General features: G+C 40.8%; 1 protein-coding gene across 1 annotated transcript in view; it reads left to right on the top strand.

The window, feature by feature from the left end:
• Window positions 1-23,293, top strand: part of LOC118938179 (uncharacterized) — a 52,371-nt gene extending 29,078 nt beyond the window's left edge. Inside the window, exons 10-22 of the mRNA XM_090194606.1 lie at window positions 16,717-16,955; window positions 17,093-17,425; window positions 19,217-19,459; window positions 19,711-19,812; window positions 19,899-20,117; window positions 20,230-20,562; window positions 20,661-20,948; window positions 21,403-21,678; window positions 21,832-22,095; window positions 22,410-22,506; window positions 22,600-22,639; window positions 22,875-22,955; window positions 23,049-23,293. Coding sequence (XP_090050732.1) covers window positions 16,717-16,955; window positions 17,093-17,425; window positions 19,217-19,459; window positions 19,711-19,812; window positions 19,899-20,117; window positions 20,230-20,562; window positions 20,661-20,948; window positions 21,403-21,678; window positions 21,832-22,095; window positions 22,410-22,506; window positions 22,600-22,639; window positions 22,875-22,955; window positions 23,049-23,174 — 2,641 coding nt within the window. The 3' untranslated portion in view covers window positions 23,175-23,293. The remainder of the gene's footprint in view (window positions 1-16,716; window positions 16,956-17,092; window positions 17,426-19,216; window positions 19,460-19,710; window positions 19,813-19,898; window positions 20,118-20,229; window positions 20,563-20,660; window positions 20,949-21,402; window positions 21,679-21,831; window positions 22,096-22,409; window positions 22,507-22,599; window positions 22,640-22,874; window positions 22,956-23,048) is intronic.
• Window positions 23,294-23,731: the final 438 nt, after the last annotated feature.

Genomic DNA, 23,731 nt, shown 5'->3' with positions numbered 1-23,731 from the left:
AATGATTACACTCCCAGACCCGGGATGGGGAGTCACAAGAAGCAGTAACTGTCCAATGAAAATCTCACTTTTAAAACCTGATATTAAAGTACATATTTTACACTATATACTGTATGTATACACACATTAAAATATCCTGTTATCCATACATAGTCTAATGTAGCCTGTTGTCCATTCATATTCTAATGTAGCCTGTTATCCATATATAGTCTAATGTAGTCTGTTACCCATATATAGTCTAATGTAGCCTGTTATCCGTATATAGTCTAATGTAGCCTGTTATCCATATATAGTCTAATGTAGCATGTTATCCATATGTAGTCAAATATAGCCTGTTTTCCATATATAATGTAATGTAGCATGTTATCCATATGTAGTCTAATGTAGCCTGTTATCCATATATATCCTAATGTGGCATGTTATCCATATATAGCCTAATGTAGCATGTTATACATATATAGTCTAATGTAGCCTGTTTTCCACATATAATGTAATGTAGCATGTTATCCATATGTAGTCTAATGTAGCATGTTATCCATATATATAGTCTAAGGTAGCATGTTATCCATATATATCCTAATGTGGCATGTTATCCATATATAGCCTAATGTAGCATGTTATACATATATAGTCTAATGTAGCCTGTTATCCATATATAGCCTAATGTAGCATGTTATCCATATAAAGTCTAATGTAGTCTGTTGTCATTATATCGTCTAATGGTTACATTATGCATATATATATGTTATGTTATATATGTCATCCATATATAGTCTAATGTAACCTGTTATCCATATATAGTCTAATGTAACATGTTATCCATGTTCAGTCAATTTTTTAAAAACTTTTATCCCCCAGTTTCGTGCCCTCCAATTGGCAGTTACAGTCTTGTCTCATCGCTGAAAATCCCATACAGACTCGAGAGAGGCGAAGGTTGAGAGCCACGCAAACTCCGAAACACAACCCAAACAAGCTACACTGCTTCTTAACACAACGCCCGCTTAACCTTGAAGCCTGCCACACCGATGTGTCAGAGGAAACACCGTGACACACACGGCCCGCCACAGGAGTCGCTAGAGCGCGATGGAACAAGGACATCCTTGCCGACCAAACTCTCCCCTAACCCGGAAGACGCTGGGCCAGTTACTTGCCGCCCGATGGGTCTGCCGGCTGCGACAGAGTCTGGACTCGAACCAGCTAGTAACTGTGATGCAGTGCCTTAAACCATCACGCCACAAGGGAGGCCTGGACCAAGTTGATCCTGATGTGTTTCATGATGATTTACTTTGTATTGCTGTCAGACATTATTCCAAATGTTATATTAAATAATACCATATTGTTCAGGGTCATGATATTGCTTGTTTTATTATTTAAAAAAATAGATACATGAAAGATGGTGTGTGGATCAGTGTCAGTACAGGATAAACATCATACCAGCATCATGTAGTAAATAATAAAACAAATTGACAATAAAGACATTAATGAATTATGAATACATTGATTCATGACTATTTGCAATTTGATGTAATTTCTGCCCATTGGACACATGATGGCGCCATTGAACTACGTAGCCAATGAGTGGCTCGGCTGAAGGCTCGTCAGACCCGCTACATTACTGTCAGGAGATAAACTGTCATAGAAAAAAAAACACTCATCACTCAGACACAAATACAGTAGGACACACAGACTTAGTTATGTGGATGTCAGGGTTGACTTTGAGTCCGTTGTTCTGAAGGTCAGTGAGCTGAACACATCTCTTTCACACAAGAACACAGTGGATATTCAGAGCAGGTTTCCTTGGCCTTGGCATTATGACAGCTCACTGTTGTCTGTTGTTTCTAGCTAGCTAATGTTGATAGCTAAATGACAGCTAACTATCTAGCTCACTAGCTAACTATAGGGTCTTGCTGTAATTCAGAGGCAGCGCATCATATTGTTCACAATCCAGTACATTCAGAGTAGCTGTGTGATGCACAAAAATACTTGTTTATCGCTGAATAACAACATCATTATGTAGCTAACAAGCTAGCTGAGCTCACTGATTCACTCAATTCAAACGCCAGTTCAACATAAGTCCCAATAACAGTGCGTGACTGTTTCATTCTATATATTTTTGTTACATTTTCTACCTTCTATTTTAGATATTTTCATCGGACTAGTAGGGACATATGAAGCCTGGAAGCTGCAGTAATGTTGAGATGTCAGTAGGGAGAGCTCTAGTCTAGAACACTGGTACCAAAGATACTCCCCTTTCATATGTTCTGGAACCTTCAGTACCAGCTGATGAGGAGTGATGGGAATGGGTCACATTTTGCCTCTTGTAAAACATGTAGGCCCACTCCTCATACAAAGAAATGCAACTACAGTATTCTGACTTCAGACCATTTTCTATTTAGATACAGTAACATCCCTTATGTGACATACTGTTCCTGCATGTAAATGCCCTGACTAGGCTACTTTAAAATGTGTCAACCACAGAACTCACACTCTACTAACACTTACAGTAGACTACTTCTTGTTTCCACACAGTGACAGTAAGTTGACTAACTGTTCAAGACCTCTCCTCTTCACTTCACTCTGTAAGTACACTTGACGATATCTTGAAATATAGTTTTAGTTTTGATGTTTTTAGCCAAACATCACATGACTTACTGTATCTTTGTACTTGTTGGTTTATATTGAACTGTGTTTTGGTTGTTACATCAGGGCCTGTATTCATAAAGTGTCTCAGATGGTCCATATAATTATGATCTAAAAGGCTAAACTGATCCCAGATCAGCTCTCCTACTCTGATACACTTTGTGAATACAGACCCTGGACTGTGGTTTCATGTGTTTAGTTTAGTTCAGTTTATTCATTTACATGTTTAAAACATGATCAGTAGAGTTTACCAGTAATACCCAGATCTCCATTCAATAGGGTCATGTTCACTGTCATAGGAGTGATGGACAGGGTCAAGAATAAGTGTGTGTACGTCAGGCTACATTAGACTATACAGTATATGGACAGCAGCAGTCAATGGTGATACTGCTAACTAATGATACTACCAGTACTGTATACATAATATTTATTTAGGCAAGTCAGTTAAGAACTGATTCTTATTTTCAATGACGGCCTAGGAACAGATGGTTAACTGCCTGATTTGTACTTTGTCAGCTCGGGGGTTTGAACTTTCAACCTTCCAGTTACTGGTCCAACGCTCTAACCACTAGGCTACCCTGCCGCCCTGAAGGTAGGGCCCCGAGAATATGATAGTGGAATGTTGTACTACTACAGACATCAGTGTTTGTGTGATTAAATGTGACTTTGTCAAGTAGCCAGTGTTGTGTTTCACCATTCTATCTGATGTATTGTCAGCTTGTAATGTTGTTATTAGCCCAACATTATTGTGGGCATTATTATTAGGATGGTGCAGTAATGTTGAGATGCCAGTAGGGGGAGCTCTAGTCTAGAACACTGGAACCTTCAGTACCACTTTGATGCAGCTGATGAGGAGAGTAAATTGAATGTGTTTGTAGAATAGAATGAATGACATCATGGAACTGACCAAATGTAAATGGAACTTTGACCTGTTCCATGTAGAACTCAGAGGGACAAGACAACACATTCTAAGATATTATAAACATTCCATATAGAATAGTCAACATATTGTTAACATGGTTCTGTATTTATATAAAAGTGAAAATGGGGGACATTTTGTCCATTATAGAAATGTAGGGCCCATTTTAATACAGTAACCTCCCTTCTCTGACATGATGTTCTGGTCTTAAAGAGGAAGAAAGGACTGTTCTGCATCAGCTACTTGTGTCCTGACTACATAAATATGTATCAACCACAGAACTGACACTTACTAGCAGTTGCCACACACTACCAGTAAGTTGACTCACTGTACAAGACCTCTCCCCTTCACTTCACTCTGTAGGTACTCTAGACAACATCTTGAAATATAGTTTTGGGTTATTTGTTTTTAGTAATAAGTCATATACTTGAGGGTAATATATCATTGTACTTCTTGTTATGTTTTGAGTTGTGTTTTGGTTGTTACATCAGGTTCAGTATTCATGAAGTGTCTCAGTGTAGGAGTGTTTATCTACATAGAGATGAGATGATTAACCAGGGTAAAATAGACATGTAAACAAACAATTTAACACTGCAGTGTGTGTGTGTGCGGGGGATTTGTACACTGCTAGACATGACCACCTTGTTAACCTGATAGCCAGCCAGGTGAGACAAGTATTCTCACCAACAGCACACATGCATAAACATTATTTTGCAAAGGGACACCTCGTTAGCGCTGGAGAAGATGGCTGCCGTTTTATGGGATCTTAAAAACTTATTTGGGATAGGGGGCAGTATTCGGAAATTTTAATGAATGAGGTGCCCAAAGTAAACTGCTTGTTACTCAGGCCCAGAAACTAGGATATGCATATACAGTGGGGAGAATCATTATTTGATACACTGCCGATTTTGCAGGTTTTCCTACTTACAACGCATGTAGAGGTCTGTAATTTTTATCATAGTTACACTTCAACTGTGAGACGGAATCTAAAACAAAAATCCAGAAAATCACATTGTATGATTTATAAGTAATTAATTTGCATTTTATTGCATGACATAAGTATTTGATCACCTACCAACCAGTAAGAATTCCGGCTCTCACAGACCTGTTAGTTTTTCTTTAAGAAGCCCTCCTGTTCTCCACTCATTACCCGTTTTAACTGCACCTGTTTGAACTCGTTACTTGTATAAAAGACATCTGTCCACACACTCAATCAAACAGACTCCAACCTCTCCACAATGGCCAAGACCAGAGTCTTGTGGTGGTGGGTTGGGTTAAGGAGAAGAATTAACATGAGACACAGTGATGCTGGGTTGTGTTTAGGAGTAGTATTAACATGAGACACAGTGATGGTGGGTTGTGTTTAGGAGTAGTATTAACATGAGACACAGTGATGGTGGATTGTGTTTAGGAGTAGTATTAACATGAGACACAGTGGTGTTGTTTAGGAGTAGTATCAACATGAGACACAGTGATGGTGGGTTGTGTTTAGGAGTAGTATTAACATGAGACACAGTGATGGTGGGTTGTGTTTAGGAGTAGTATTAACATGAGACACAGTGATGGTGGGTTGTGTTTAGGAGTAGTATTAACATGAGACACAGTGATGGTGGGTTGTGTTTAGGAGTAGTATTAACATGAGACACAGTGATGGTGGGTTGTGTTTAGGAGTAGTATTAACATGAGACACAGTGATGGTGGGTTGTGTTTAGGAGTAGTATTAACATGAGACACAGTGGTGTTGTTTAGGAGTAGTATCAACATGAGACACAGTGATGGTGGGTTGTGTTTAGGAGTAGTATTAACATGAGACACAGTGATGGTGGGTTGTGTTTAGGAGTAGTATTAACATGAGACACAGTGATGGTGGGTTGTGTTTAGGAGTAGTATTAACATGAGACACAGTGATGGTGGGTTGTGTTTAGGAGTAGTATTAACATGAGACACAGTGATGGTGGGTTGTGTTTAGGAGTAGTATTAACATGAGACACAGTGATGGTGGGTTGTGTTTAGGAGTAGTATTAACATGAGACACAGTGATGGTGGGTTGTGTTTAGGAGTAGTATTAACATGAGACACAGTGATGGTGGGTTGTGTTTAGGAGTAGTATTAACATGAGACACAGTGATGGTGGGTTGTGTTTAGGAGTAGTATTAACATGAGACACAGTGATGGTGGGTTGTGTTTAGGAGTAGTCTCAACATGAGACAGAGTAATGGTGGGTTGAAATTCGGACTAATGTGTTCTTTCCAACAATGCAGAGTTAAAGATAAAAATACAGAGCATTCTGAAAGTATTCAGACCCCTTGACTTTTTTCCATATTTTGTTACGTTACGTTACATCTAAAATGGATTCAATTGTTTTTCCCCCTCATCAATCTCCACACAACAATACTCCATAATAATAAATATAATAAATTTACATTTTTGTAAAAAAAAATTAAACTGAAATAAATAAATAAATAAAATAAAAAACACATCACATTTCCATTAGCAACTTGTATTTGGGGAGTTTCTCTCATTCTTCTCTGCAGATCCTCTCAAGCTCTGTCAGGTTGGATGTGGAGCATCGCTGCACAGCTATTTTCAGGTCTCTCCAGAGATGTTCGATCGGGATTGTCCTGCCTCTGGCTGGGCCACTGAAGGACATTCAGAGACTTGTCCCGAAGCCACTCCTGCGTTGTCTTGGCTGTGTGCTTAGGGTCGTTGTTCTGTTGGGAGGTCCTGAGCGCTCTGGAGCAGGTTTTCATCAAGGATCTCTCTCTACTTTTCTCATCTTTCCCTCAATCCTGACTAGTCTCCCAGTCCCTGCAGCTGAAAAACATCCCCACACCATTATGCTGCCACCACCATGCTTCATCGTAGGGATGTGCCAGGTAACCTCCAGACGTGACACTTGGCTTTTGAGGCCAAAGAGTTCCATCTTGGTTTCATCAGACCAGATAATCTCATTTAGGTGCCTTTTGGCGAAGTTCAAGCTGGCTTTCATGTGCCTTTTACTGGCCACTCTACAATAAAGGTCTGATTGGTGGAGTGCTGCAGAGATGGTTATCCATCTGGAAGGTTCTCCCATCTCCACAGAGGAACACTGGAGCTCTGTCAGAGTGACCATCGAGTTCTTGGTCACCTACCTGACCAAGGCCCTTCTCCTCCGATTGCTCCGTTCTTCCATTTAAGAATGATGGAGGCCACTGTGTTCTTGGGGACCTTCAATGCTGCAGACATGTTTTGTACCCTTCCCCAAATCTTTGCCTAGACCCAATCCTGTCTCGGAGCTCTACAGACAATTCCTTCGACGTCATGGCTTGGTTTTTTCTCTGACATGCATAGTCAACTGTGGGACCTTATATAGACAGGAATTTACCACAGGTGGACTCCAATCATATTTTAAGGACGATCAATGGAAACATGATACACCTGAGCTCAATTCCGAATCTCATAACAAAGGTTATGAATACTTGTGTAAAAAAAAAACAGTTTTTGCTTTGTCTTTATGGTGTATCCTGTGTAGAATGATGAGGGAAATAGTTTATTTATTCCATTTTAGAATAAGGCTGTAATGTAACAAAATGTCAAAATAGGTAAAGGGGTCTGAATACTTACACTGTATAAATGTTTTGAGGGAAATAGTGACACAAGGAATAAATACAGAGTGAATAACGAATATCAATAACGAGTAAAAATAACATCTGTTTCACAGTACAGAGTCGATGTGCAGGGGTACGAGGTAATTGAGGTGTTTGTGTACATACATATAAGGGAAAGGGGGATACCTAGTCTGTTGCACAACTGAATCCATTCAACTGAAATGTGTCTTCTACATTTAATTCAACCCCTCTGAATCAGAGAGGTGCATGGGGCTGTATTAATGGACGTAATCGATGCCCGGGAGCAGGTGTTGTTGTGGGTTAACTGCCTTGCTCAAGGGCAGAACTGCAGAATTTACTGCTTTTGCCAGTTCAGGAAGTCAAAACAGCAACCTTTACTGGCCCAACGCTCTTAACCGCTAGGCTACCTGCTGCCCCATAGGTAGGGGTAAAGTGACTAGGCACCAGGATAGATAATAGACTAAGTGAGCATAGAAGTAATTTACTGTAGCTCGTCTGGTGGACTTGTGTCACTGGGCAGCTCGCGGCTGGATTTCCCTTTGTAATCCATGATAGTTTGCAAGCCCAGCCACAAGCTTCTCGCTTCAGAGCCAGCATAGTAGGATTCAGCCTTAGTCCTGTATTGACGCGTTTCCGGTTTGATTGCTCATTGGAGGTCATAGCAGAATTTCTTTAACCGTCCGGATTAGTGTCCCGTTCCTTGAAAGCGGAAGCTCTAGCCTTGCAGATGTGTGCAGATGTTGCCTGTAATCTATGGCTTCTGGTTGGTACGTCTGTAGGTCACTGTGGTGACAATGTAGGCGATGCACTTATTAATGAAGCAGTGAAAGACGTGGTCAATTCCTCCATGTTATTGGATGAATCCTGGAACATATTCTAGTCTGTGCTAGTGAAACAGTCCTGTAGCTGAGCATCCACCTGATCGGACCACTTCTGTATTGAGCACATCACTGGCACATCCTGTTTGAGTATTTGCTTGTAGGCAGAAAGCAGGAGGATAAAGATATGTTCTTATTTGCCAAAGGGAGGGCTTTTTATGCATGTGTAGAGTATAGGTGAACTAGAGTTTAGTTGCCCCTAGTTGCACAGGTGAGGTTGAAAAAGGAGGAGCACAGGTGAGGTTGAAAAAGAGGAGCACCCTTTTTGGTTCTAGATAGAATTATTTTTGGTTCCAGGTAGAACCTTTTTGTGTTCCATGTAGAACCCTCTGTGGAAAGGGTTCTACATGGAATCCAAAAATGTTCTACCTGGAAAGATAAAGGGTTCTTCAAAGTGTTCTCCTATGTGGAGAGCCAAATAACCCTCTAAGGTTCCAAATAGCACCATTTGTTTTCCAAAGTTGCTGACTCGTTGAAGTAGAAATGTTCATCCAAATCAACTTTAGTGATCACTGTTCTGATGTTTAGAAGCTGTTTCGGCCACAGGAAATGATGGCAGAGACATTAAGAACTAAAAAAGTTAAGACCAGCATAAAAAACACAACATAGTCCACTGCTGCACCATCTCCTTCTATCACCAGCCTCCTCTGCTGTACATAAGGGTCAACAGTGTAACAGAATATGATATTGGCTAATACTACTATAGACATCAGTGTTTGTGTGCTTAAATGTGACTTGGTCAAGTACTAGCCAGTGTTGTGTTTCATTAGTTTATTATGTTGTTATTGACCCAACATTATTGAGGACATTATTATTAGGTACCAGTACTAAACACAATGGCCAACAGTGGTTGTGTCCCAAATGGCACCCTATTCTCTAAATAGTGTACTACTTTTAACTAGGGCACATAGGGTGCCATTTGGGACACATTCAGTGTAACAGAATATCACCGTGGCATTATATTACTGCCCAAATGTGTAAGGACATCGTTTGAAGAGAGGACGCTGCAGTAATGTTGAGATGCCAGTAGGAGGAGCTCTTGTCTAGAACACTGGAACCTTCAGTAGCACTATGATGCAGCTGATGAGGAGTGATGGGTTTCAGTCACATTTTGCCTGTTTTAACAATGTAGGTCCACTCCTCAACATAATAAATAAAACTGTGCTGACTTTCGTCCATTTTCAATTTACACTGAAATGCTTCCTATTCACAAGAGACCTCACCACACATAGAATAATGCAGTCCTAAACCACAGTCAAAGTATAGCCGTGTGTGTGTGTGTGTGTGTGTGTGTGTGTGTGTGTGTGTGTGTGTGTGTGTGTGTGTGTGTGTGTTTGTGTGTGTGTTTGTATGGTTTTACTATCCTTGTGTGGACCAGAAGTCCTGACAAGGACTGTAAAACAAAGTTGGACAAGTGGGTGCATTTCACAGTTCCCCACAAGTAACAAGGCTATTTTTGGTTGAGATTAGGATGAAGAGTTAGATTTAGAGGTTAGAGGTTAAGGTTAGGATTAAGATTAGGGTTAGTGGTAAGGTAAAACATATTTTGAATGGGAATAACTGTTTTGGTCCAGGACAGTAACACAACATTTTGTTTGTGTTTGTCATTAGTTTACTCCAATTAGAGGAGGGGAGGTAGGGTAAGGGGAACATAATAAAGATTCAGATTGTTTAATAGTCACATGCACAGGTTTGCAGGTGCAATTGCAGGGTACAGTGAACATCTTAGGCTTCGAGCTCCAATATGCAGGACTAGTGAAATAAAATGATGAAAAATTGTAATGAAAACAACAGAAATAGAACTAGCACTATATAGATAATAACTCTGGCAGTGATGAATAATGACCATTGGGGTGGAGGCAGAGTAAAGACTGTAGAGGGGGTGGGGTGGAATGACCATAGGGGGAGAAGCAGCATGATCCTTGGGTTGGAGGCTGTAGAGGGGGTGGGGTGGAATGACCATGGGGGGAGCAGCAGCATGACCATTGGGGTGGAGGCTGTAGAGGGGGTGGGGTGGAATGACCATAGGGGGAGCAGCAGCATGATCCTTGAGTGGAAAATATATTTACAAAAAATACATATAAAAACGGAAACGGCCTCTCAATGTCAACTGCGTTTATTTTCAGCAAACTTAACATGTGTAAATATTTCTATGAAGATAACAAGATTCAACAACTGAGACATGAACTGACCAAGTTCCACAGACATGTGACTAACACAAAGGGAACAATGTGTCCCTGAACAAAGAGGGGGTCAAAATCAAAAGTAACAGTCGGTATCTGGCGTGGCCACCAGCTGCATTAAGTACTGCAGTGCATCTCCTCCACATGGACTGCACCAGATTGGCCAGATCTTGCTGTGAGATGTTACCTCTCTCTTTCACCAAGGCACCTGCAAGTTCCCAGACATTTCTGGGGGGAATGGCCCTAGCCCTCACCCTCCAATCCAACAGGTCCCCGACGTGCTCATTGGGATTGGAATCCGGGCTCTTTGCTGGCCATGGCAGAACACTGACATTCCTGTCTTGCAGGAAATCACAAAAAAAAAGAGCAGTATGGCTGGTGGCATTGTCATGCTGGAGGGTCATATCAGGATGAGCCTGCAGGAAGGGTACCACATGAGGGAGGAGGATGTCTTCCCTTAAACGCACAGCGTTGAGATTGCCTGCAATGACAACAAGCTCAGTCCGATGATGCTGTGACACACTGCCCCAGAACATGACGGACCCTCCACCTCCAAATCGATCCCGCTCCAGAGTACAGGCCTCGGTGTAACGCTCAGTCCTTTGACGATGAACACGAATGCGACCATCAACCCTGTTGATACAAAACCGCGACTCGTCAGTGAAGAGCTCTTTTTGCCAGTCCTGTCTGGTCCAGCGACGGTGGGTTTGTGCCCATAGGCGACGCTGTTGCTGGTGATGTCTGGTGAGGACCTGCCTTACAACAGGCCTACAAGCCCTCAGTCCAGCCTCTCTCAGCCTATTTCGGACAGTCTGAGCACTGATGGAGGTATTGTGCATTCCTGGTGTAACTCGGGCAGTTGTTGTTGCCATCCTTTACCTGTCCTGCAGGTGTGATGTTCGTTTGTACCGATCCTGTGCAGGTGTTGTTACACGTGGTCTGCCACTGCGAGGATGATCAGCTGTCCATCCTGTCTTCCTGTAGCGCTGTCTTAGGCGTCTCACAGTACGGACATTGCAATTTATTGCCTTGGCCACATCTGCAGTCCTCATGCCTCCTTGCAGCATGCCTTAGGCACGTTCACGAGGATGAGCAGGGACCCTTGGCATCTTTATTTTGGTGTTTTTCAGAGTCAGTAGAAAGGCCTCTTTAGTGTCCTAAGTTTTCATAACTGTGACCTTAATTGCCGATAGCATGTAAGCTGTTAGTGTCTTACCGACCGTTCCGCAGGTGCATGTTGATTAATTGTTTATGGTTCATTGAACAACCATAGGAAACAGTGTTTAAACCCTTTACAATGAAGATCTGTGAAGTTATTTGCATTTTTACAAAACATTTTTGGAAGACAGGGTCCTGAAAAAGGGACTTATATGACATATATGATGTATACTGTATACTGTATATATATATATATATTAATATATATTAAATATAATGTATATATATATATATTTATATTTGATATATATTGTATATATTTACAAAAAATATGAATAGGGAACTGGAAAAGATTCAGACAATTACATTGATTGAAGCCACAATCTATCTGCAATATTGAAGCTGAGCTACCCCCTTAAAATATGTGTTTACAATAATACAGATCTGTTCGATAAGTGATTGTTGTTGATGATGATGATGATGATGATGACTTTATTGTATCAATTAGGACATTGTTTTGCATCATACATCATGTCATCTTAAATAGACAGATGTAGACAGACATGCAACACATCACACACATTACAGACAGACAGTATTCACATAGACAACCATATAGCACAATACATCACAACACAATATGAGCCTGGTTCATTTTCAGTAATGAGGTCCTGTACCCCATTTACAGTTTATACTTCAATGTAAGGTGGAGTTATTCACCAGCTATAGAGTGAGTTGTTGTTTATGTTTCTAAGACTGCAGGGTGGGAGATGCAACAATGGTCTTGAGAACAGCAGGAAGTGTGTTGGTGGTCTTTCTCTGGTCTGTAGCAGGTATGGTCTCATTCTTATCTTTTTGTTGCTCTGTTTATCAGTCTACAGACATTTCTAAAACCATAACCATTTTTATGTTCTACTGTCGACACATTTGGCATCTCCACTCCATTTTAAACAGTTGTCTTTCACACCTCACTGAGTGAAGCTTATCTGTGGTTTTCATTCACACTCAACCAAAGAGTATCTATGTCTCAACTCAGCAACTATGGAACAAAGTGTTAGTGTGAGTCACAAGACCTTGAACTTAATGTAACATCCTTGTGATGTCTAACTGTGTTTCAGTGGTACTGGGTCAATATGGCTGGAGTGTTACATACACCACTCAGAGTATCTGTACCTTGAAGGGGTCAACAGTAGAGCTGTCCTGCTCTTACACATATCCCAGTGGTATAGTCACAACAACCTTCTGGTTCATAACAAATGATGTTGAGGGGAATCCTGTGAGTCTGAGTGGTGAGCCAGACTACAAAGGACGTGTGACGTATCGTAGTGATAAGATGAATGGCCACACCCTGACAATCACAGACCTGAGAGAGAGAGACTCAGCTACGTACAAGTTCAGCTTTATAACAGACCAGACCAGAGGGAGATATACTGGCAGTCCTGGAGTCACTCTGTCTGTAACAGGTAACATTCTATATACTGGCAGTCCTGGAGTCACTCTGTCTGTAACAGGTACAGTAACATTCTATATACTGGCAGTCCTGGAGTCACTCTGTCTGTAACAGGTACAGTAACATTCTATATACTGGCAGTCCTGGAGTCACTCTGTCTGTAACAGGTACAGTAACATTCTATATACTGGCAGTCCTGGAGTCACTCTGTCTGTAACAGGTAACATTCTATATACTGGCAGTCCTGGAGTCAATCTGTCTGTTACAGGTAACATTCTATATACTGGCAGTCCTGGAGTCACTCTGTCTGTTACAGGTAACATTCTATATACTGGCAGTCCTGGAGTCACTCTGTCTTTAACAGGTAACATTCTATATACTGGCAGTCCTGGAGTCACTCTGTCTGTCACAGGTAACATTCTATATACTGGCAGTCCTGGAGTCACTCTGTCTGTTACAGGTAACATTCTATATACTGGCAGTCCTGGAGTCACTCTGTCTGTTACAGGTAACATTCTATATACTGGCAGTCCTGGAGTCACTCTGTCTGTAACAGGTAACATTCTATATACTGGCAGTCCTGGAGTCACTCTGTCTGTCACAGGTAACATTCTATATACTGGCAGTCCTGGAGTCACTCTGTCTGTCACAGGTAACATTCTATATACTGGCAGTCCTGGAGTCACTCTGTCTGTCACAGGTAACATTCTATATACTGGCAGTCCTGGAGTCACTCTGTCTGTAACAGGTAACATTCTATATACTGGCAGTCCTGGAGTCACTCTGTCTGTAACAGGTAAAATTCTATATCCTGTTAGTCCTGGAGTCACTCTGTCTGTAACAGGTAACATTCTATATACTGGCAGTCCTGGAGTCACTCTGTCTGTTACAGGTAACATTCTATATACTGGCAGACCTGGAGTCACTCTGTCTGTAACAGGTAACATTCTATATACTGGCAGTCCTGGAGTCACTCTGTCTGTTACAGGTAACATTCTATATACTGGCAGTCCTGGAGTCTCTCTGTCTGTTACAGGTAACATTCTATATACTGGCAGTCCTGGAGTCACTCTGTCTGTTACAGGTAACATTCTATATACTGGCAGTCCTGGAGTCACTCTGTCTGTTACAGGTAACATTATATATACTGGCAGACCTGGAGTCACTCTGTCTGTAACAGGTAACATTCTATATACTGGCAGTCCTGGAGTCACTCTGTCTGTTACAGGTAACATTCTATATACTGGCAGTCCTGGAGTCACTCTGTCTGTAACAGGTAACATTCTATATACTGGCAGACCTGGAGTCACTCTGTCTGTAACAGGTAACATTCTATATACTGGCAGTCCTGGAGTCACTCTGTCTGTTACATGTAACATGCTATATACTGGCAGTCCTGGAGTCTCTCTGTCTGTAACAGGTAACATTCTATATACTGGCAGACCTGGAGTCACTCTGTCTGTAACAGGTAACATTCTATATACTGGCAGTCCTGGAGTCACTCTGTCTGTAACAGGTAACATTCTATATACTGGCAGTCCTGGAGTCTCTCTGTCTGTAACAGGTAACATTCTATATACTGGCAGACCTGGAGTCACTCTGTCTGTAACAGGTAACATTCTATATACTGGCAGTCCTGGAGTCACTCTGTCTGTAACAGGTAACATTCTATATACTGGCAGACCTGGAGTCACTCTGTCTGTAACAGGTAACATTCTATATACTGGCAGTCCTGGAGTCACTCTGTCTGTAACAGGTAAAATTCTATATCCTGTTAGTCCTGGAGTCACTCTGTCTGTAACAGGTAACATTCTATATACTGGCAGTCCTGGAGTCACTCTGTCTGTTACAGGTAACATTCTATATACTGGCAGACCTGGAGTCACTCTGTCTGTAACAGGTAACATTCTATATACTGGCAGTCCTGGAGTCACTCTGTCTGTTACAGGTAACATTCTATATACTGGCAGTCCTGGAGTCTCTCTGTCTGTTACAGGTAACATTCTATATACTGGCAGTCCTGGAGTCACTCTGTCTGTTACAGGTAACATTCTATATACTGGCAGTCCTGGAGTCACTCTGTCTGTTACAGGTAACATTATATATACTGGCAGACCTGGAGTCACTCTGTCTGTAACAGGTAACATTCTATATACTGGCAGTCCTGGAGTCACTCTGTCTGTTACAGGTAACATTCTATATACTGGCAGTCCTGGAGTCACTCTGTCTGTAACAGGTAACATTCTATATACTGGCAGACCTGGAGTCACTCTGTCTGTAACAGGTAACATTCTATATACTGGCAGTCCTGGAGTCACTCTGTCTGTTACATGTAACATGCTATATACTGGCAGTCCTGGAGTCTCTCTGTCTGTAACAGGTAACATTCTATATACTGGCAGACCTGGAGTCACTCTGTCTGTAACAGGTAACATTCTATATACTGGCAGTCCTGGAGTCACTCTGTCTGTAACAGGTAACATTCTATATACTGGCAGTCCTGGAGTCTCTCTGTCTGTAACAGGTAACATTCTATATACTGGCAGACCTGGAGTCACTCTGTCTGTAACAGGTAACATTCTATATACTGGCAGTCCTGGAGTCACTCTGTCTGTAACAGGTAACATTCTATATACTGGCAGACCTGGAGTCACTCTGTCTGTTACAGGTAACATTCTATATACTGGCAGACCTGGAGTCACTCTGTCTGTAACAGGTAACATTCTATATACTGGCAGACCTGGAGTCACTCTGTCTGTTACAGGTAACATTCTATATACTGGCAGACCTGGAGTCACTCTGTCTGTAACAGGTAACATTCTATATACTGGCAGTCCTGGAGTCACTCTGTCTGTTACAGGTAACATTATATATACTGGCATACCTGGAGTCACTCTGTCTGTAACAGGTAACATTCTATATACTGGCAGTCCTGGAGTCACTCTGTCTGTTACAGGTAACATTCTATATACTGGCAGTCCTGGAGTCTCTCTGTCTGTAACAGGTAACATTCTATATACTGGCAGACCTGGAGTCACTCTGTCTGTAACAGGTAACATTCTATATACTGGCAGTCCTGGAGTCACTCTGTCTGTAACAGGTAACATTCTATATACTGGCAGTCCTGGAGTCGCTCTGTCTGTAACAGGTAACATTCTATATACTGGCAGACCTGGAGTCACTCTGTCTGTAACAGGTAACATTCTATATACTGGCAGTCCTGGAGTCACTCTGTCTGTAACAGGTAACATTCTATATACTGGCAGACCTGGAGTCACTCTGTCTGTTACAGGTAACATTCTATATACTGGCAGACCTGGAGTCACTCTGTCTGTAACAGGTAACATTCTATATACTGGCAGTCCTGGAGTCACTCTGTCTGTTACAGGTAACATTATATATACTGGCAGACCTGGAGTCACTCTGTCTGTAACAGGTAACATTCTATATACTGGCAGTCCTGGAGTCTCTCTGTCTGTAACAGGTAACATTCTATATACTGGCAGACCTGGAGTCACTCTGTCTGTAACAGGTAACATTCTATATACTGGCAGTCCTGGAGTCACTCTGTCTGTCACAGGTAACATTCTATTGTCTGATGTTCTGTTTAATCTTCATTAACCCTTTAGGTCTGGAAATTGTCTTGATTTGTATTAATCTAATAAAATAATTAGCTGGTGCACACCCATATAAAATGATTTAGTGTCGAGGTGCTGACTAATGGAGAATAAACTGGAAGCTGTAACAACAAAGAGAGTCACACTCCATGTGTATAACCTCCCAGTCATTTGTTGCTTAAAATACACCAATGTTTCGACATCACCTTCTTCAGGGTAAATGTATTGCATCATGTGACGACACTAGACAACAGGTGATTCAGGTTGATGTTGTCTACTCCAGACCTGCAGGTGAAGGTGACTCCTACATGGTGGGCAACGTCGAAGACACTGACCTGTAGCACCACCAGCTGTCCTCTGACTGGTAACCCCACCTACATCTGGTACAAGAACGGACAGGTTGTAACTGAGAACACTTTACCCTACTCAGTCTACCCTAATGCTGTAGACAGCTACTTCTGTGCTGTAAAAGGCCATGAGGATCTTCACTCTCCTGCAGTGTGTGAGTGTTTATTTCATTCATACTGTAATACTGTTTAACCTCTGTGTGTTTTGATTTCACTATGAGAACTGTTAGCATTTATAGAAAGAACTGAGAATAGAATCCAGTTGACCTCTTGTTATGTCACTGTGTTTCAGGTGTTCAGGGTCAGAGCTGCTACAGAGTGACTTACACCAAGAGGAGAATCTGTGCCCTGAAGGGGTCAACAGTGGACATATCCTGTACTTATGTTGGTTTTTATAACACCACATCATCATTCTGGTTTAGAAGTGATAAGTCGACCCCTGAAGACCTAACCACTGACCCAGGGTACGCAGGTCGTGTGGAGTACACTGGAACATACAGAGGTCCCTTCACCCTGAGAATCACAGATCTGAGAGAGGAGGACTCAGCTGAGTATCGTATCACTTTTAAAACAGACAACTTTGAATGGGGTCATAGTTTCCCAGGAACAACTCTGACTGTCACAGGTAATACTACACTTACAGAACATTATGATATATTGGTAATACTACACTTACAGAACATTATGATATACTGGTAATACTACACTTACAGAACATTATGATATACTGGTAATACTACACTTACAGAACATTATGATATATTGGTAATACTACACTTACAGAACATTATGATATACTGGTAATACTACACTTACAGAACATTATGATATACTGGTAATACTACACTTACAGAACATTATGATATACTGGTAATACTACACTTACAGAACATTATGATATACTGGTAATACTACACTTACAGAACATTATGATATACTGGTAATACTACACTTACAGAACATTATGATATACTTTTAATACTACACTTACAAAACATGATGATATACTGGTAATACTACACTTACAGAACATTATGATATACTGGTAATACTACACTTACAAAACATGATGATATACTGGTAATACTACACTTACAGAACATGATGATATACTGGTAATACTACACTTACAGAACATTATGATATACTGGTAATACTACACTTACAGAACATTATGATATACTGGTAATACTACACTTACAGAACATTATGATATACTGGTAATACTACACTTACAGAACATTATGATATACTGGTAATACTACACTTACAGAACATTATGATATACTGGTAATATTACACTTACATTATGATATACTGGTAATACTACACTTACAGAACATTATGATATACTGGTAATACTACACTTACAGAACATTATGATATACTGGTTATACTACACTTACAGAACATTATGATATACTGGTAATACTACACTTACATAATGATATACTGGTAATACTGCACTTACATAACATTATGATATACTGGTAATACTACACTTACAGAACATTATGATATACTGGTAATACTACACTTACAGAACATTATGATATATACTGGTAATACTACACTTACAGAACATTATGATATACTGGTAATACTACACTTACAGAACATTATGATATATACTGGTAATACTACACTTACAGAACATTATGATATATACTGGTAATACTACACTTACAGAACATTATAGAATACTGGTAATACTACACTTACAGAACATTATGATATACTGGTAATACTACACTTACAGAACATTATGATATACTGGTAATACTACACTTACAGAACATTATGATATACTGGTAATACTGCACTTACAGAACATTATGAAATACTGGTAATACTACACTTACAGAACATTATGATATACTGGTAATACTACACTTACAGAACATTATGATATACTGGTAATACTACACTTACAGAACATTATGATATACTGGTAATACTACACTTACAGAACATGATGATATACTGGTAATACTACACTTACAGAACATTATGATATACTGGTAATACTACACTTACAGAACATTATGATATACTGGTAATACTACACTTACAGAACATTATGATATACTGGTAATACTGCACTTACAGAACATTATGATATACTGGTAATACTACACTTACAGAACATTATGACATACTGGTAATACTACACTTACAGAACATTATAGAATACTGGTAATACTACACTTACAGAACATTATGATATATACTGGTAATACTACACTTACAGAACATTATGATATACTGGTAATACTACACTTACAGAACATGATGATATACTGGTAATACTACACTTACAGAACATTATGATATACTGTCACTACTTTATCTCTAGTTGTAGTAGGTTGAAATGATGAGGTTTGTTCTTTCATGTTGTTATTCTCTCTTCATTCAGACCTGCAGGTGAAGGTGACTCCTGGCACAGTGACAGAAGGATCATATGTTACACTGACATGTAGCACCACCTGTACTCTGACTGAAATCCCCAACCCCACCTACATCTGGTACAAGAATGGAGAATATCTATTTTCTGACTCCTCTCCCCAGTATCAATACTCAGTCAGTAGAGGAGGTTCTGACAGCTACTCCTGTGCCTTAAGAGGCCATAACAAACTCAGCTCTCCTGAAGTCACAGTGGGTGAGTGTTGTGATTTACCTCCAGAGTTTTACCTCCAGAGATTTCCTCTCTTATGGTAAACAGACTTGATATTTTCAGTCAATTCAGATTACTGATTTATAAGTAACTATAGCTCATTACTATCTAACATGTTAGTCATACTGAGAATCATACAAATAAGCTAATACCATCACCTTCTTCACCATCACTGTCATGATCATCATCATCATCATCATCATCATCATCATCATGTGCTTTATCATTTGTTCCAGATACTTCTTCTCTGAACTGCTTGAGTGTGACCTACACCAGTAGAAGCATCTGTTCCTTGATACCATCCGTGGACCTGCCTTGCACTACCATATATCCCACAGGTTAGACTCTGTTTTAAGTCTGGTAGATTCATTGTGTCAACTACAGAAGGAAACCAGAAAGTGTGTTTTTATTTGCTCTCATTCAGACCTGCAGGTGAAGGTGACTCCTGACACAAAGGCATGGAAGAGGACACTGACCTGTAGCACCACCTGTACTCTGACTGACAACCCCACCTACATCTGGTACAATAACGGACAGTCTCTTGCTTGGCTCACTTCCCAACAACACTCTGTCTGGAGTTCTGAAACAGAGAGTTACTCCTGTGCTGTTAAAGGCCATGAGGATCTCCGCTCTCCTGCAGTGTGTGAGTCTGGATTCTATTGGGATAATTTGTAGCTAACCTTTCTTTTTAACAAAGTAAGGCAACTTTCTAACTTCAAGGTATATCTGAACAAAACTATTTCATGTATTTTCAGGTGTTCAGGGTCACAACTGCTGGAGGGTGACTTACACCAAGAGGAGAATCTGTGTCTTGAAGGGCTCCACAGTGGACATATCCTGCTCTTACACTCATCCCACTAGTTATATAGAACAAGGTTCATTCTGGTTTACACAGAAAGACCCTGTAGATGTCAGGTCATATCCAGAGTATACAGTTCGTGTGGAGTACAATAGGAACACAGAGAACCACCACACCATGACAATAACACACCTGACAGAGAATGACTCGGCTGAATACAAATTCAGAATAATAACAACAAACGAGGGGAGATATTCTGGTCTTCCTGGTGTGATGTTGACTGTCACAGGTAATACTTCACCTACAGTCAGTTGTTACTGTAATAGGACAAGTCTAATCACATGACAAGCCAGTCTGGAGTCAAATATGACTGATGTTTCCTCTTAGATATCCTGTTGGAGATGGATCCTACGTCTGTGTCAGAGGGGGAGAGAGTCACACTGAGATGTAGAACCCAATGTACAGTCGGTCTCAACCCCACCTACATCTGGTACAAGAACGGACAAAGTCTGACCAACCCAATCACCAGTTATAACAGCCTGATCCTAGACCCAGTCAGCAGTTATAACAGCCTGATCCTAGACCCAGTCAGCAGTGAGGATGCAGGGAACTACTCCTGTGCTGTAGAAGGCTTAGAGAGAATCCACTCTCCAGAAGAGACTCTCACTGTCAGATGTGAGTACATGGGGTGTTGATATATCTACAGTGAAAGTCATTGATATCATCTCTGTAATACATGGTTCTACATGTCAGTGTAATATACTAATCTCTACTAATTTACATCATCTCTGTAATACATGGTTCTACATGTCAGTGTAATATACTAATCTATACTAATTTACATCATCTCTGTAATACATTGTTCTACATGTCTGTGTAATATACTAATCTCTACTAATTTACATCATCTCTGTAATACATGGTTCTACATGTCAGTGTAATATACTAATTTACATCATCTCTGTAATACATGGTTCTACATGTCAGTGTAATATACTAATTTACATCATCTCTGTAATACATGGTTCTACATGTCAGTGTAATATACTCGTCTATACTAATTTACATCATCTCTTGCTTCCTTACATGGTATATGAGTTCCTATTTGTTCTGTCATCTTCAACACCAGATGGACCAAAGAACACCTCAGTGTCAGTCAGTCCCTCTGGTGAAATAGTGGAGGGCAGTTCAGTGACTCTGACCTGCAGCAGTGATGCCAACCCACCTGTGCAGAGTTACACCTGGTACAAGAAGAATGGAGGTCACTATCAGTTCTCCAATGTGAACACAGGACCACATCTTGTCTTCAATCAAATCAAGTCCTCAGTCACTGGAGAGTACTACTGTGAGGCCTGGAATGGGATTAAGACGGGGAGGTCTGAGTCAATCAACATCAATGTGAAATGTGAGTAAAGTACAGCTCAGTATCACATGTGTTCCTGTTAATGTTTTGTATTAGTGGATTCTATTTTTGATAGTCTGGCTTCACAGATTTTGATATGTCATGTGAGGTTATAATTGCACCTTTATAACCCTCTGAGAAATTCTCCTTTACCAGACGCTCCACAGAACATCTCAGTGTCAGTCAGTCCCTCTGGTGAAATAGTGGAGGGCAGTTCAGTGACTCTGACATGCAGCAGTGATGCCAACCCACCTGTGGACAAATACACCTGGTACAAGAAGAACGTAACCTCACCAAAAGCATCAGGACAGAGTTACAGCATCACTAACATCATCTCTGAGGACAGAGGAGAATATTACTGTGAGGCTGAGAATAAATATGGACGTCTCAACTCTTCTTCTGTGTCTGTGGACGTTCAGTGTTAGTTCACCTCATCTTCCTCTATTCATTGATAATCCCACAGGTCAACAACAATAAATAATAATTAGCAATGTTACACACTTACCATACCATATGACATAGTATTAGTAATGTTACACACTTATCATACCATATGACATAGTATTAGTAATATTACACACTTATCATACCATATGACATAGTATTAGTAATATTACACCCTTATAATACCATATGACATAGTATTAGTAGGCCTGTATTTAAATAATTGTTTTATTTTATTCTTCCCTGGTTTCTTCTATGTCATATCTCCACCTTGCATTTAAAATCTCAAGATACCACAGCATTGTTTCTCTGGGTTCCTGTGATGGGGGTGGGGGCTGTCCTGACTGTTGGAGCTCTTCTTGTCACCATCTACTGCTATATGAAGAGGTGAGACAGCCATTTACATATACTCTATTCGTAACATATCAACTTCCACTAGAGGTCAATAGAGAGCAGAACTCACTCTGTCCCTCATTACAGGAGACACACAGGAGGAAGTGATGGCACAGCAGACAGACAGGTAATATGGTCAACAACCAAAGCTATTTCAATCCCAATGCCACAGACATAGACAGTAAGTGAATGGATTCATGTATGTGTGTTCTATACAGTATTGAGAGTATTTGTGTTTCTCTCTCTCTCTCTCTCTCTCTCTCTCTCTCTCTCTCTCTCTCTCTCTCTGTCTCTCTCTCTCTCTGTCTCTCTTTCTCTCTCTCCCTCTCTCTTTCTCCCCCCCCCCCTCCCCCCTCCCCCAGAGTGTCCATCCTGACCCCAACAGTGACATGTACACATCTCTGAACATGATGACCAGGTCACCAGAGTATGACACCCTGGCAGTAAGTCTCTTATAATGCAGTCTCTGTGTCTGTGTACATACAAGTGTTAGAGGGAGGGTTTGTAAAGTGCTCATTCAATGTGTCTCCTTTCAGAATGTGAGGGACTTCGCAGTGACACACACAGGCCCTCAGATACATGCTGAGTTCTCTCATTATGAGAAATTAAGAGAACCACCACATAACCTGGACAGAAGAGAACCACCACAGAACCTGGACTGAAGAGAACCACCACAGAACCTGGACTGAAGAGAACCACCACAGAACCTGGACAGAAGAGAACCACCACAGAACCTGGACTGAAGAGAACCACCACAGAACCTGGACTGAAGAGAACCACCACAGAACCTGGACAGAAGAGAACCACCACAGAACCTGGACTGAAGAGAACCACCACAGAACCTGGACTGAAGAGAACCACCACAGAACCTGGACTGAAGAGAACCACCACAGAACCTGGACTGAAGAGAACCACCACAGAACCTGGACTGAAGAGAACCACCACAGAACCTGGACTGAAGAGAACCACCACATAACCTGGACTGAAGAGCAACAGCATCAAACCAAAGCTAGGCCTCATAATGTTATTCTCTTACTATCATATTGCTTTTTAATCTAGAAGGTTTGAGACAATGAGCTTTAACTTCTGAGTTGAGTATCTGGAGCATTAGCATTTGTGGGTTAATTTACAGGTTCAAAATGTAAATTTATCTGTTTACTATCTATAGATTGTATTGCTTATCTTTTCTATTGGATTTTGCCAAATCCTGATTTTTTAT

Source organism: Oncorhynchus mykiss, chromosome 13 (assembly GCF_057628025.1).
Source record: "Oncorhynchus mykiss isolate SJ-2025 chromosome 13, ASM5762802v1, whole genome shotgun sequence".
Lineage (NCBI taxonomy): Eukaryota > Metazoa > Chordata > Actinopteri > Salmoniformes > Salmonidae > Oncorhynchus > Oncorhynchus mykiss.
The sequence above is the reverse complement of the archived record's forward strand: the minus strand, read 5'-3'. Positions and strand labels throughout refer to the sequence as shown.